Source organism: Pungitius pungitius, chromosome 3 (assembly GCF_949316345.1).
Source record: "Pungitius pungitius chromosome 3, fPunPun2.1, whole genome shotgun sequence".
NCBI classification, from domain to species: domain Eukaryota; kingdom Metazoa; phylum Chordata; class Actinopteri; order Perciformes; family Gasterosteidae; genus Pungitius; species Pungitius pungitius.
This window is the reverse complement of record NC_084902.1, coordinates 1234437-1250788: the sequence shown is the minus strand read 5'-3', so window position 1 is coordinate 1250788 and position 16352 is coordinate 1234437. Positions and strand designations below refer to the sequence as shown.

Below are 16352 nucleotides of genomic sequence, written 5' to 3'. Positions count from 1 at the left end.
CAAGTCTTCATCATTTATCATCATGAATGATGGTCCATTTAGAGTCACCATGGCAACGGTCGTTATCAAAAATGGCAGCGGCAGAATTGCAGACCTCTAGGCCTCATAGCGTCGGTCCACAAACCGGGGGATGATGTCACCATGACCACGCCCACTTCTTCAATACAGTCTACAACTTGAACATTTAAAATGAGTATATTATTTGCGTTGTATATGTTTTAGATGAGGTCTCACGCTTCGTTTTGCCTCTCCGTGTTTTCTGCTTCAGTGAACAAAGGGGAGGTCTCCGTCTCCCTCCGTCAGGTCACCGGTCTGGCCCCCGTTGCCCAGGTGGTGGTTTACACCGTGATGCCCGGCGGCGAGGTCGTGGCCGACAGCCACAACTTCCACGTCAAGCTCTGCCTCAATAACAAGGTACCGCCCGAATGACCCAGTGTACGCAATAAATGACTCGTCCAAGAAATGTTGTCCATACCATACAATGCATTTCTCTACTTCTGATGACGCTGTCGATTAATGACGCAGCGTTTAACGTTCAGAGTGTAATGAAGCTGATGAGGCCATCATTGATCTGTGGTCATGGGACATTGTGTACAACCAATCAGTGTTTAGATGAAGAGGAGAGGGTACCTAGCAGCTAATGGCTAACCAACTACGGTTCACTTCGGTCACATTATGGTGCGTTCAGGCTCTGCTCTGAGAAAGTGAGAACATTATAAATAAACTAGGGCTGTCAAATGATTAAAAATTTTAATCAAAAATAATCAGAATTTTCAGTGGATTAATTATGATTAATCACTATTTGCAATTACACCTGAATCCTAACCATTTTTTCTTTCTGAAATGCATACTAAAGATAAATAACAGGACACAGATACATAATTATCATTATTATTATCATCATTATTATTTTTTAAATAAATACATGTTATTGATATTTAACTTTTTAATTAATTCCAGAAAATAATCAAATCAATATCATTTGATAAGTTACAGACTGATTTCCCTGCATGGCTCTAGAAGGGTCTCCAGCCTCTTCAGTTTATCCCACTCTGCTGTGAGTTTGTGCTCCTGATGGTCCAGGTCTGCGAGGACCAGACATGTAAACCCTCCTGATATTTCCAGGAGACTCCCGAATTTCAAAGTCCCTCCCGAAAATCTACCGGACCGACCTTTCTCCCGAATTTCTCCCGATTTCCACCCAGACAACAATATTGCTCCACCATCCGTCACTGGGCGCGCCGTTTCAGACCGAACAATAATAAAGGTTACACCTTGAAGTCAAGCGCGGCAATTAGAACGGAAAAAGATGAGACTGGCGCTGCAAAGAAAACCGCTAGCACCCCCCCCTCCCCCTCCCCCTCCCGGTCCACAACATTCAGCGTGGACTGGCGCAAACTACTTGCTGAACCTGACGGCCTGACATATGCCTGCAGGTGGCAGTAATGTGTTGTATAGGTTGAACTGCATTCCCTAGAGGACGAGGTACTTCCCTGACCTGAATAATTTGTCACACTGCGCATGCGTGAAATGTGTTAAAAAAATTGACGTAATTAACAATAAACAACTAATTAACGTCGTTAACACGCTATTTTTGACAGCCCTAAAATAAACACAATTATAAAATAGAAATTAGATCTTTTGAACTTACTAACACAAGCTCTAAACACATTATCATACAGTAATAATTAAATTAAATAAATCTTTATCATTTGAAGAATTATACAAAGAAAATAACGCATTTAGCCAAAAATATGTAAAGTATAGATATGATGGTATCATCAAACATCTGCTTCTGCCACTGAGACCATCAGTAAAAGACATACATCTTCCCCTCTTTCCTTGAGTGCTGATTCTGAACCGTGACGACTCAGACTAACGAGCCGGTGTCTCCTGTGCTCAGGTGTCTCTGAAGTTCTCGTCCCTTCAGGAGCTCCCAGCAGGGAGGACCACGCTGGGCCTGCAGGCTCATCCGGGCTCCCTCTGCTCCGTCAGGGTCGTGGACCTCAGCGTCCTGCTGCTGCAGCGCGAGCAGGAGCTCACCGTGGACTCGGTACGCCTCCGGGTCGCCGCTCGCCCCGTCTCAAACCATTACTTTGTTCATTGACTTTGTTCATTGAACGTGTCTCTGTGCAGATCTACAGCCGGCTGCCTTTACAGAAGCTGTCGGGATACGCCAGCGATGTGAGCGACCCGGCTCCCTGCTTCAGTTGACCAAAAGCAGAACCTGAGATGGTGGACGACGTCTACAGCGTCTTCAAAGTAGACGATTGTTAATCTGGGTCACTTCAACCATTCTGTGGACCAAATCATTTTGCTTTATCAAGATGGCTCTTATTTTTGTTCTCTTTCCCCTCCTAGGAAATAGGGATCAAAATTGTGACCAACTCGGATGTGAAAAAGCCTCATAACTGCGACAAAGTCGACCAGTTTTACTATGAATACGGTACGTTCTGCGCTTTGTATTGATAGATGTTTGAGGACGTCTTTGTTGGCAGAGCCGAGGCTGGAAAGACCCAAACGACCAAGGAGACTATTAGAGCGCCTTCCACTGAGACCTGAATCTGGGAGATGATTTGTGTAAATTTGGTTGTGTAATCATATGAAATAAAATAATATCTACTGTTCCCTAGAAAATGTAGGGATAGCTTACGAGGTGGATTACATGATCAATGGTCTGATCTCGATGGAGACGGAGATGAACGAGGGGGAACAGGAGAACAAGAAGGAGGAGGTGGTGGTGGAGAAGAAGGAGACAGTCAGGACCTTCTTCCCTGAGACTTGGATCTGGGACCTTGTTCCTGTGGGGTAATCATCACGTTTTTCTTGGGTAGCAGCTAGTTGTTTAGCACCATTAGCTTCTAACCACCAACCCAACGTCTTTAGAAGTCATGTTCAGAGAATACAAATTAATTTCCACCACTCAGGGTTCTTAATAACAGTGAAGTTACTCCTCTGCTCCCATAGACGTCTATGAGGAAATGACTCTACTTCTGTGTAGTGACCAGCAGGGGGCGACTCCTCTGCTCCCATAGACGTCTATGAGGAAATGACTCTACTTCTGTGTAGTGACCAGCAGGGGGCGACTCCTCTGCTCCCATAGACGTCTATGAGGAAATGACTCTACTTCTGTGTAGTGACCAGCAGGCGGCGACTCCTCTGCTCCCATAGACGTCTATGAGGAAATGACTCTACTTCTGTGTTGTGACCAGCAGGGGGCGACTCCTCTGCTCCCATAGACGTCTATGAGGAAATGACTCTACTTCTCTCTTGATTTATTCCCTCAGTAAACATTGTAAACATGAGATTATGGTCTCAGTCTCTAGTTTCAAGTCCTCTTCAATACAGCATGATGTTCATTTAGTGAATTAGAAGATTCTTTAGGGCGGGGCTGCACCCTGATTGACAGGTCTCTACCAGAGACGTATTAATGGTCACCTCCTGTTTACTGGTTGCAAAAACATGGCAACAGCCGTAATCTAAGATAGCCACATTTCCAAGCTCAAGGTTTCATAACATCGATTGGTCCACAAACCATCGGGTGTCGTCACCATGACAACACCGACTTCTTGAATAGAGTCGATGGTCCACACACACTGGGTATCCCACCTAAAAGTTCCTGGGAATCTTCGGTGCTACTTGAACCTTTGTTCTCATGTGTCTCCACAGGGACAGCGGCTCGGTAGACGTGGAGAAGACGGTGCCCGACACCGTCACCAAATGGGCCGCCGGGGCGTTCTGCGTCTCCTCCGTGGGCTTCGGCGTGGCGCCAAACGCAGAACTGACGGCCTTCCAGCCGTTCTTCGTCAGCCTCACCTTGCCCTACTCCGTCATCCGAGGGGAGGTGTTCACCCTCAAAGCCACCGTCTTCAACTACCTGTCCAAGTGCATCATGGTAAAACGCCAAGGGGATTTAAATGGATGGAACGGCGTGGTCTTTAGATGAAACACATTGTATCTACATCACATCTAACGACACACACACACACACAGCTGTAATAAACCAGCCGTGTGTGTGTGTCATAGTATAAATAGTGAACAGACCTTGTGATGATGTAATGATGATGTCATGATTGGCATTTTACAGGACATTACGTGTCCTTCAGCTGACGCTTTTATCCAAAGCGACTTATGACATGTCATGTGTCATGTGACGCCTGATGATTCATCAGCGTATTATCGCCCGTCTGTTGTCTGCAGGTGAATGTGTCGCTGGCCGAGTCGGACCAGTACGACTCCCGGCGCTGCGATGGCTGCCGGTACCGAGCGTGTCTGTGCGGCGAGGAGAGCCGGACCTTCTCCTGGGTCCTAACGCCCACCTCTCTGGGTATTAAAATAAATAGAGATGCCTCCGTTCCATTTCATATTAATAAGAACTTATGTTTTGTTAAAATATTATTCAACTCTTAGGTGAATTACATATTTATTGCATCTTTCTTTTGGGGATCTGTGAAAAGATTATTTTTATGACCCCACAGGAGAACATCAATATAACTAGTGATAACAATACAATCATATTATTAAGTATTATAACAATTGTTAGAAGTCTTAGCAGCTGATGGAACTGACAAAGTCATATTTCTTTTTCTGTGTGAGTTTTAAATGGATAACAGTGTTTTTATTTTACTGCTAATCACAGACAAATAGTAATCATCATTTATCTAAGTTAAACATTCTTGAACATGATTCGTTGATGTGAACTAATCACAAGAGCTTTGTTTAGTTTGTTCAATCACACATAAACTAAACAGGGATTGTTAAGTCCTTTCATTTAAAGGAGGAAAAGACGAAGCCCTGATCAATGAATGTCAAATTCTGGGTGTTGTGTAATAAGACAACAAATGGAAAGTAATGAGGGCGAGTAGGATGGGAGACGAGAGGATGGGGGACGGAGGGGGGGAGACAAACAGAAGAGAGGTGATGGAGAATAATGAGCGTGAGCCGCTTGCTTCCATTGCCTCCGTGCAACATGTGACCAAGTGACGCTGTGTCTCTGGGTGTCTGTGTGTCTCTGTGTGTCTCTGTCTGTGTCTCTGTGTCTGTGTGTCTGTGTGTCTCTGTGTGTCTGCATGTCTGTGTGTGTCTGTGTCTCTCTGTGTGTCTGTGTGTCTGTGTGTCTGTGTGTGTCTGTGTGTGTCTGTGTGTGTCTGTGTGTCTGTGTGTGTCTGGTTGTCTGTGTGTCTGTGTGTCTCTGCGTGTCTCTGTGTGTCTCTGTGTCTGTGTCTGTGTGTCTCTGTGTCTGTGTGTGTCTTTCTCTTTGTGTGTCTGTGTGTCTCTGTGTGTGTCTTTCTCTGTGTGTGTCTGTGTGTCTCTGTGTGTCTCTGTGTGTGTCTCTGTGTCTCTGTGTGTGTCTCTGTGTCTGTCTCACACAGGTCAGGTGGATCTGAAGGTCAGTGCTGAGGCCCTGAGGACCGACCTGCTGTGCGGTAACGAGGTGGCCGTTGTCCCCGAGGCGGGACAGGTGGACTCAGTGGTCCGATCCCTGCTGGTGGAGGTCAGTGAATGTTAGAAATGAGTAGACAGGAAGTGACACGAGCAGATAAGTCCGGCCCCCCCTCGAAGGATCAAATGCTGTACTATTTCTCTTTTTTTTCATTACATTCTATAATTTGATGACTTTTTGGCGGATGAATCCACATTTGGAGTTTCAGTGAGCAGCTCAGTGAGTGATGGAGACTCAATGGAGCTCAGGTAAAGATGCACCTGGCTTTTTTCCTTTTTTAAATGAAATCTCGTTCTTAGGCTGAAGGGACGCCACAGATGGCCAGTCACAACGCGCTGCTCTGTCCTGAAGGTGAGCGCTCACCAACAACCTGTGTGTCCTCTTGACCCTTTTATTTAACTTTGTGTCAACACATACAAAAGTGAAATATGTGCTCAAAACTATTTCACATCTGGTCAGAATTTTAAAAAGCCTGTTGTGTCCTCCTCCATTACTCCAACAAAATGCAATGTGTTATCACTGATCTTCTGAACGATATGCTAAGCTGTGGCTACGTGCTAAGCTGTGGCTACGTGCTAAGCTGCGGCTATGTGCTAAGCTGTGGCCACGCGCTAAGCTGTGGCTACGTGCTAAGCTGTGGCTACGTGCTAAGTTGTGGCTACATGCTGAGTTGCGGCTACGCGCTAAGCTGTGGCTACGTGCTAAGCTAATCAGCTGCAGCCAGTGGCTTCATTCTTACCGCATAGACCTGAACTTCTCATCCAACTCGAGCAACAGTTGCTTTAAGTCTTCTTCTTCTTCGTGGGTCATTAATGTGCCGTCTGCTCTGGGGGGGGTCAGGGGGGCCCGTGGAGAAGAACGTCTCCCTTCTGATGCCCGAGGTGTTTGTGCCTGGATCGGCCAGGGCCTCCGTCTCTGTTGTGGGTATGTGTCACTTCAAGCTCCTCCAGCTGTAGAACCAGGACCCCCCCCCCCCCGTGCTATAAGATGGGCCTCTGCCTCCACAGGGGACCTGATGGGCCGGGCCTTGAAGAACCTGGACCAGCTCCTGGCCATGCCGTACGGTTGCGGCGAGCAGAACATGCTGCTGTTCGCGCCCAACGTCTTCATCCTGGACTACCTGAGGAGCACCAACCAGCTGACGCAGGAGGTTCAGAGCCGCGCGACACGCTTCCTGGAGGCCGGTGAGGGACTCTGAGGTTTAACCTCTGAACTCTGAGTAGTGACGAGGCTTTTTCATCCTTCATCGTGCTCTGATCACATTTTACTGTCAGAGCATCAGGCCATGATGTGTGTGTGTGTGTGTGTGTGTGTCAGGATATCAGAGGGAACTCACCTACAAGCACGACGACGGCTCCTTCAGCGCTTTTGGGAAGAGGGACGAGTCTGGAAACACGTGGTCGGTGAACAGAAGGACGACAACGACTTTAATGTTCAACACTAAAGAATCCTCACTGTTTCAGTTAATGTGACTTTTCACTCATTTAGACAGATTTTGTACTGTACATCTTCACTAACCTCCTCGAACCCCCCAGTCCTCCTCCCCCCTCCACCCTTCTCCCAAGAGACTTTGTCACCTACTTTACCAGAAAAATAGATGACATACGCTCCTCCTTCTCCAACCCACCTCCTTCCAGTTATATCGCACAGACCTCGCCCCAATCACCCTCACTACCCTGTTTTACACCCCTGTCCCCTGACAAAGTCCTTACCTTAATAACCTCTGCCCGTCCCACCACCTGCCCACTTGACCCCATCCCATCTCATATCCTACAGTCGATCGCCTCTGATCTTCTTCCCTTCCTCACATGTCTCATTAACAATGCTTTGTTATCTGGCTGTTTCCCCAACACCTTGAAGGAAGCAAGAGTTAACCCACTTCTGAAGAAACCCACCCTCAACCCTTTCGGAAGTAAACAACTACAGACCCGTATATCCCTCCTTCCCTTCCTGTCCAAAACAATTGAACGAGCCATCTTCAACCAACTCTCCTCCTACCTCCATAGTAACAACCTTCTAGACCTCCACCAGTCAGGCTTCAAGGCGGGCCATTCCACAGAGACTGCTCTCCTCGCTGTCACGGAACAACTCCACGCTGCTAGAGGCGCCTCGCTCTCCTCCGTGCTCATCCTACTGGACCTTTCTGCAGCATTCAACACAGTAAACCACCAGATCCTTATCGCCGCCCTTCAGGAACTTGGTGTCACAGGATCCGCGCTGTCTCTTCTCTCATCCTACCTTGACGGTCGCACCTACCGGGTAACTTGGGGAGGATCAGTGTCGGAACCTTGTCCCCTTACAACTGGGGTTCCTCAGGGCTCCGTCCTGGGTCCCCCCTCCTCTTCTTAATTTACACCAACTCCCTTGGCTCCGTCAATCGCTCGCACGGTTTTTCCTATCACAGCTATGCCGACGACACCCAACTAATTCTCTCCTTCCCCGACTCGGACACTCAGGTGGCGGCACGGATGTCTGCATGTCTGACTGACATCTCCCAGTGGTTGTCCGCTCATCACCTGAAGATCAACCCCGACAAGACCGAACTACTTTTCTTCCCTGGAAGAACCTCGCCCACCCAGGACCTGACCGTTAACTTTGGCAACTCCGCGTTAACGCCCACTCCGAGTGCCTTGACTCCCAACTCTCCCTGACCACCAACATCGCAGCGACGACCCGATTCTGTAGATACACGCTCTACAACATCAGGAGAATATGTCCCCTTCTCACTCAGAAGGCGGCACAGGTACTGATTCAGGCGCTTGTCATCTCCCGCCTTGACTACTGCAACTCTCTGCTGGCGGGTCTCCCAGGTACCGCCATACGACCACTGCAGCTCATCCAGAATCCAGCAGCTCGACTGGTCTTCAACCTTCCGAAATACTCCCACACCACACCGCTTCTCCGTTCACTTCATTGGTTACCAGTAGCTGCCCGCATCCAGGTCAAAACATTGGTACTGACGTACCATGCTGTGAATGGATCGGGACCAGTCTACATCCAGGACATGGTGGAACCCTACATCCCAACCCGCACACTCTGCTCTGCATCTGCAAAGCGGCTTGTTCCTCCCTCACTGAGAGAAAAGCACTCGACGAGATCGCGACTCTTTGCTGTCCTGCTCCCAGATGGTGGAATGAGCTCTCTGATGACATCAGGACCACAGAGAGCCTCTACATCTTCCGTCGAAAACTCAAGACACACCTCTTTAGACTCTACCTTGACTAAAACACTAGCAAACCGTAGCACTAACAAATTATAGCACTTAAATTGTACTTATAATGGCACTTTTCTATAACATGTTTTGTAACTGCTTATTTGATGAAAAATGTACTTTCTTGTTACTTGTTTTCTGAGTTTGTATCTATGTGGAAAGGCACTTATTGTACGTCGCTTTGGATAAAAGCATCAGCTAAATGACATGTAATGTAATGTCATGTAATGTAGCAGAATATGATCATTTATATAACTTGGGATAAACTGCTGTTGCATCATTGGTCCGAGAAAATGAGGGAACATCTTATTTAGAACGTCGCTGTCCAACCTCACACACACACACACACACACACACACTGCCAACATTCCTATAATAATATATATAATAATTCCTATATAATAATTTAATTCACGATGAGTCTTCCAGAAAATATTAATATATATTTGCATTTAATGGGCTTACAGCTCAGTGCCTTGGGGGGCGTTGTGTGTGTCTACAACACACACACACACACACACACATGCATCCAGACTCCCTAACAAGGAAGAAAATGTGTTTTTTGTTTAAAGAAGCATTGATCAATATTCATATTGATCCATCTGCAGAGCCTTTTGACCTTTTTTTAAGTGGAGCGAGTGCTGCCACAGAATCTTTTTCTCAAAGGATTCATGCTCAACGACTATAATGTGACCCCCAAGGCTGACCTCCTTCGTGATGAAGTCCTTCGGGGGGGCGCGGCCGTACATCTTCATGGACGACGCCCACATCGGTGACGCCCGGCGGTGGCTGAGCCGCCTGCAGCGGCCCAACGGCTGTGTGCGCTCTGTGGGGAGGCTGATACACAACGGCATGAAGGTGACGGACACACACACACACACAGACATACACACACACAGACACAGACACACACACAGACACACACACACACACACACAGAGGAAACATTCCAAATTATTGAGAGCAACTTTCAATCAAAGTGTTTTCCTGAAGCGGAGGAACATCTAGAAGCAGCTAACGGCTAACGGCTAATGACCAACAGAGGCTCCCTTCAGGTACATCGTGATGCGTTCAGGTATAATCGGTCAAATGTAGTTTTGGTTACGATGAATGGAGATCACATAAATATGAAATAGATATTGGAGTGAATTCAGATCTGTTGGACTTGCTATGCAACCTTTTATTTCCTAGTCATTAGTTATAATTACTATAAAAATTAAACATTTAAATTAGGGCCGGGACTCGATTAAAAATATTAATCTAATTAATTAGAGGCTTTGCAATTAATTAATCGAAATTAATCGCATGTATTATACATAAAAATATTTGACCTGAGAACAGTGGGTAGTCATTTTTTTCACATGGATTTTTATTTTTGTTCAACCAATTCCAGCAGACAAGTGTAGAAATAGCATATTTAGAAATATAGTACTTTCAGAACTTCAGGTAGCCTATAGGTAAGTAGACCTTCTGTAAACTATGTATTTTTAAGTAGACCAATACTTTCAAGTACATTCAGAACATTGGTTATTTTGTCAGATGTGGAATTAGTTACCCTGGTCCTTAAACCAGTCCTCTGGTGCAGTGTGGGTTGGGTGTGGGTCCTTGTACGTCCACGCTAGCTGCTAATTGTGTTGCGTTGAGGTGATACTTGAGGCTCGATGTGAATTCCTTGTTGCACAGCTTGCACACAACCACGCTCTTATCTACGCTTCCATCCGTGTGTTTATTATAATAAGATTTCCCATTCACGGGGCCACCCGACACGGTCTCGTCAGCTTCTTCGTTCATGTTCACTGTGGTTTGTTGTTGTCTGAAGTCATGAACGCTAGTTGGTGCTCCGGTATAATCGGTCCTCCGAAACTCATCCAGTGAGAAACGTTCCGCGGTGCAAAAAATAAGTGTAAAAATGCGTAAAAAATGTTTAATGTGTTATTTTTTGTGTAATTAATTCATCTTAATTTACATTGTAATTAATTAATCTTAATTAACGTGCTAAAGTCCCGGCCCTAATTTAAATGTATTTCTGGGCGTTGAAACGATGTTCAGGGTGTGATGTAAATAAATACTTTGATCCTGATATTGAGCGTTCAGTGGCTCGGCTCAGATGGCTTCTTCAGTGGAGAGAAGAAGAGTTTCCTCCCCCAGGGAGAAGTAGTAGTAGAAGAAAAAAAAGAAGAGCGCTCACATAATCAATCAGCTAGTTTAAAGCGATCAAAGGCGTCGAATCAGCAGCAACGGAGCGGAACGCGTCTCCTCGTCTTTTATGGGCTGATGCCCCAAAATGTGGGAAATATCGGATGTGTGATTACATCACAATGTGATTATTATTTATTAATATTATGGATTCAGCTTCAACGTGATGAAAAGCTTTATAAAGCGCAACAAAAGCAACTACGTGCCGCCAGAGACTGGCCCAAAAGGCCGTTGGTTTCCATGGTAACGGAGCTGCTTGTTCCTCAGGGAGGAGTCAGCGACGACGTGTCGCTAACGGCCTACATCACCGCCGCTCTGCTGGAGCTCCACGCCAAGGTGAGTCTCACGTCGTCCTCCTCCTCCTCGCTTCAGACTGGTCCCTGACTGGCGTCTCTGGTCCCTGACACAGGACCCGATGGTTCAGGGGTGTCTGACCTGCCTGAAGGAGGCCATGTCCGACCAGCTGGAGAACCTGTACACCTCCGCCCTGATGTCCTACACCTTCGCCCTCGCCGGAGACAAGGACGCGAAGGCCGTGCTCCTCGCTCGCCTACATCAGAAGTCCAGCACAGAGGGTGAGGCTTCCTCCTTCCACCTCGTCTAAAGACCCTCGTAGTGACCCATGCGTTCCGTTGGCTTTTGGATCGTCTTTATTCTCATCATGTCACTTGTATGACGGCCGCTCGTATCACCATCTGCAGCCTGTAGAACCTCCTGCTAAGGATTCCTCACTAACCTTCTAACGGAATGCGCCCCGTCCGCCCGGCAGGTGGCGGCCGCCATTGGAGCAGAGCCGGGGCTTCTGGGAAAGGTCCGGACTCCCTGGAGGTGGAGATGACGTCCTACGTGCTGCTGGCGCTGCTCTCCGGTCCGGCCGTGCCGGGCTTCGGACTCGAGTACTCCTCGGACATCGTGCGCTGGCTGGTCCAGCAGCAGAACCCGTACGGGGGGTTCTCCTCCACGCAGGTAGGCCCGAGAGCAATCCTAACCCCCCCCAGGGCCTGACCGGCGCCCCCTGTGTGGGAGGGGCTTGTGATGGTGTGAATACGAATGGGAGACATGTACTGTAACCATGACAACACCTTCCAGGCGCTGTCAATCAAACTAGTTTTGTTTCTTCTCATCTTGAATCCTTCATGTTTCTGTACATTTTAACGTTTATATTATCATCCGCGTCACATTGCAATGGCTTGTGGGTAATTCCCTAATGCTTCCCTCAGGACACCGTGGTGGCCCTCCAGGCTCTGGCCAAGTACGGCGCCGCCACCTACAGCAAGGAGGGCGTCACCACGGTGACGGTGACGTCGTCGGGGGGTCCGAGCCGGGAGTTCACGGTGGGCGGGGTCAACCGGCTGCTGTACCAGGAGGAGGAGCTTAGCCAGGTGCCGGGGGAGTACTCGCTGCGGGCCCACGGGCAGAGCTGCGTGCTGGCTCAGGTACCGACCCGGGGGAGGAGCTACCTGCACAGCGCTGACAAAAGGCCGCGTTTTATTGTACCTTCATCGATGCTGATTACCAATAATGTTGTTTATCAATGCTCAAATCTGTTGTTTTTAAATATTTTGTGATGAAGGAAAAGAATCGACATTTCTTTATTCTTGAATTGAGCGGCAACACAAAAAGTTTTAAACTCTTTGAGCTCCATCCTCTACTTGATGATGTGGGTGATGGAGTACTGTGATGTGCTGAGAACGTAAGGTTGGTGGTTTGAATCCCAGCTGCTCCGTGTGTCACTGAGCAAGTCACCGGTTGGTTTGTGACGTGTCCCCACAGGTCTCCATGCATTACAACATCCCTCCTCCACCCGATTTCTCTGCCTTCAACATCTCCACCTCCGTGATGCCCAAGTGCAACATCAGCCGGCCTCAGCTGGTCCTCTACGTGCACTTCAGGTAGTTGATTCACATTCTGCTGAATGAACATATATTCATATACACAAGTGTGTGTGTGTGTGTGTGTGTGTGTGTGTGTGTGTGTGTAGGTACCAGGGCAGGAGAGAGGAAACCAACATGGTCATCATCAACATCAAACTGCTCTCTGGATTCATCCTGGATCAAAGCTCCCTGAAGCTGGTGAGCCTCCCGACTCCCAAAGTCCTACTTTGTCTTCTTCTTAACGTGTTTTACGTCCTACTGTCTTCTTCATAACGTATTGAACGTCCTACTGTCTTCTTCATAACGTATTGAACGTCCTACTGTCTTCTTCATAACGTATTGAACGTCCTACTGTCTTCTTCATAACGTATTGAACGTCCTACTGTCTTCTTCATAACGTATTGAACGTCCTACTGTCTTCTTCATAACGTATTGAACGTCCTACTGTCTTCTTCTTAACGTATTGAACGTCCTACTGTCTTCTTCTTAACGTATTGAACGTCCTACTGTCTTCTTCATAACGTATTGAACGTCCTACTGTCTTCTTCTTAACGTATTGAACGTCCTACTGTCTTCTTCATAACGTATTGAACGTCCTACTGTCTTCTTCTTAACGTATTGAACGTCCTACTGTCTTCTTCATAACGTATTGAACGTCCTACTGTCTTATTCATAACGTATTGAACGTCCTACTGTCTTAAAATATTTAACGTCCTACTCGGTCTTCTTAACGTATTGAACGTCCTACTGTCTTCTTAACATATTTAACGTCCTACTCAGTCTTCTCAATATTCCAACTGTTCTGCAGCTGAAGGGCGACCGCTCCATGAAGCGCGTGGACGTGGATGAAGGATTCATCAACATCTACTTAGACGGGGTACAAAGCGCCAAAACACATGATTCGTATCGATAAATGTCTCCATTTGTCTGACGTCCTCAGTTTGTTGCAGCTGAAGAAAGATGAGACGAAGGTCCTCAGTGTGACTGTGGAGGAGGACGTCGCCGTGAGGAACCTGAAACCAGCTGTGGTGAAAGTCTACGACTACTACCAGACCAGTAAGATGTCCAACAACCTGCAATATCTTTAATATTAATGTAAAAACCTCTGGATTCATTGAGTATCACTAAAGATCCAAGTTACAGATTACCTGTGAACACAACCTAATGCTAAAATGTTCTCACGTTCACAAAGCAGAGCCTAAACGCAGGATAATAGATCTGAAGTGAACCTCTGTGGGTTAGCCGTTAGCATCTTGTTGATCTAAACACTGATTGGTTGTTTGAGGTCACGGGACCAGAGGAACATCAATGATGTCATCACCAATGGTTGTACTGAATATTGGAGAAAACGCATTTACATTCTTTCTGCAGACTTCAGAGCTTTGACGTTGACTTTTCCCGCCCTTCAGTTAGCTTCCTGCTGGGTGTAAAATGCTAAAGGTTTTGTACTTCCTGTTGATCTGATGTGTGAGCGGCTTTGTTTCCAGGCGATGAAGCCGTCACTGACTACACTTCCCCCTGCGCCCAGTGTAAGTAGTACTTCAAAGTACCATATTTAGAGCTAATGCTAACAGATGTTAGCATTCATGTGCTAACAAGCAGGAAAGGAATAACAACTTTGCCCATTTTCCAGATGTTTTGCTTTTAGGTATCACAAGCAAACGAATATTTCATATTTGCAGTGAATGTTTTGAACGTTGTGCTTCCAGACGACGCAGAGAACGAGCTGTAGAATCCGGAGCCAACAAAGAAACTTCCACTTGTGCTTCTTCTTAGAGAATATTTTTCCATTTCTTCTTTTGCTTTGTGATTTAAAGACAAGCAGACAATGTTTTCTTTCTCTCTCTTTAATAGATTTGACAAAATCCACATTATTCAGACAGAGAACCAACCCCAGTCTGGTCAGAGTATTGTGTGACAGGATCTACTTTCTAGGCATAAAACAAGTCCTGTTTGTGTGTTGTACCACTTTAAAAAAAAACTAAAGGTAGATCCATACATCACTACCATTTGAGATGTACCTTGACACACTGACATAAATGATACAAATGTGTACTCATCTTTTAATAAACTACTGTTCCATTTCAATAGCAGTCATTATTTCATTTTTTCATTCAGGCAGCCTCTTTACAGTAGATTTAAGTTTCCTTTTCTTAATCACAGATCACCACGGTAACGATTTAACAGCCTTGCCAGTGATAAATAGTTTGGTTTTGGGAAAGCCGGGGTGGGGGGGGGGGGGGGACAAAATATATTACGATTGTTTTATTTTTTTAAGAAGTAAACATGTCACTATCTCAGGCACCACAACCATAAATAATAATAATTACTGTAGCAACACACTTCCACATGCTCAGAATCACAGCTCCAGACCGATGGATCGATACCTGCAGGTCACACAGTGGGGGGGTCACATCCATCGACCACCTTTAACTCAATGTATATTATACCAAACTTCCACAGCTGTAGGCATCATTTTTTTTACATCAAAATTAGGACTTTGAGAAACATCTTATTTTATTTAATGGAGTTGCCACGTTAGCGTAGCCTAGCATTGACCTGTTTATGCTTCATTCAGAAAACAAGCGTTTTATCATGTCGTAATTTCGAAGCTGCTTTTCCATCACAGGAACATGAGGTTGTTGAAGGATCAGAGTCACGTGGCCTGTAAGAGTTCAGCCCGTTTGTGGCTCTCTGTGAAGCCGACTACTTGTTCATTGATGAAATTGATTTGCTAGCCAAGCCTAGCTTAGCACAAAGACTTTGTCCCACTTAAACCAAGGAGGAGAAACAATTCCGTAGCTGCTCCTTAGACCACAGATGTTTGTAGTCGCTAAACTGGAGGAACGCTTCTCCAGAAGAAGTTCTGTACGGTTTAAAGACAAAATACAATTTAATAGTGATAAGCGAGAATAGCTAGCGTTCAGGCCGCGTGATTAGCATAATGCTAACATTATGCTAGAGGGGTTCAGGGTTACTGGGAGGGACCCATTCGACAGAAGCTTTAACTACTTTGGATCAGATTTCTTTCCCCAAAAAGGTGCTTCATAAGTGTTTCATTGTGTAACAAAGCGCTGACGTCAGCGTGGTGGAGATCTGACCTTCTGCTTCTCACACGTCTCTCAACCTTTTGATTGAAACTATCTGAACTTAACAGTCAAAACTACACATTGGCATTATGTCATTTGGCAATATCCTCTATTAAGTAAAAAAAAAAAGAAATAATATAATAAGGTTCAACAAACAGTGACTAAAAGATCTCAATTTGGCAAATATAGAAAGGCTTTTTACAGTCTTTGACAGTTATACATTTGGTTTATTTACAGACGTGTGTCGTCTCCCTTTTTCAACCCAAGATGAATCACATAGAAAATGTGGAGGCAAAAAGTGTGACATTTGAAAAGTAAAGAAAGTAACCGTAACAAAATAAAGGCGCTGTGTGTGTGTGTGTGTGTGTGTGTGGGGGGGGGGGGGGGGGGGTCGTCGGTCAGTTCATGAACTGCGTGTAGCCCTCGGCTCCGGTGACGATCACGTCCATCCAGATACGCATGGCGTCGGCGGCGGGCGCCACCATGTAGTAGAGCCGGTCATGGGTCTTCACGCAGAAGGTCAGGGAGGGGTTTGGGCT

At 46.3% G+C, this 16352-nt stretch overlaps 2 protein-coding genes across 11 annotated transcripts in view; one reads left to right on the top strand and one right to left on the bottom strand.

The window, feature by feature from the left end:
• Positions 1 to 15203, top strand: part of LOC119212480 (alpha-2-macroglobulin) — a 27932-nt gene extending 12729 nt beyond the window's left edge. Inside the window, 23 exon segments of the mRNA XM_062561003.1 lie at positions 269 to 414; positions 1904 to 2053; positions 2137 to 2262; positions 2362 to 2446; positions 2634 to 2808; positions 3670 to 3895; positions 4201 to 4327; positions 5373 to 5494; positions 5743 to 5794; positions 6284 to 6367; positions 6451 to 6627; positions 6761 to 6842; positions 9356 to 9512; positions 11118 to 11186; positions 11260 to 11425; positions 11620 to 11816; positions 12071 to 12286; positions 12624 to 12742; positions 12832 to 12922; positions 13533 to 13601; positions 13675 to 13780; positions 14212 to 14253; positions 14434 to 15203. Coding sequence (XP_062416987.1) covers positions 269 to 414; positions 1904 to 2053; positions 2137 to 2262; positions 2362 to 2446; positions 2634 to 2808; positions 3670 to 3895; positions 4201 to 4327; positions 5373 to 5494; positions 5743 to 5794; positions 6284 to 6367; positions 6451 to 6627; positions 6761 to 6842; positions 9356 to 9512; positions 11118 to 11186; positions 11260 to 11425; positions 11620 to 11816; positions 12071 to 12286; positions 12624 to 12742; positions 12832 to 12922; positions 13533 to 13601; positions 13675 to 13780; positions 14212 to 14253; positions 14434 to 14456 — 2807 coding nt within the window. The 3' untranslated portion in view covers positions 14457 to 15203.
• phldb1b (pleckstrin homology-like domain, family B, member 1b) overlaps positions 14985 to 16352 on the bottom strand; it is a 33591-nt gene continuing 32223 nt past the window's right edge. For all 10 annotated transcript variants that reach the window (XM_062560995.1, XM_062560996.1, XM_062560997.1 and 7 more), the window contains one exon: positions 14985 to 16352. In XM_062560995.1, coding sequence (XP_062416979.1) covers positions 16212 to 16352 — 141 coding nt within the window. In that variant the 3' untranslated portion in view covers positions 14985 to 16211.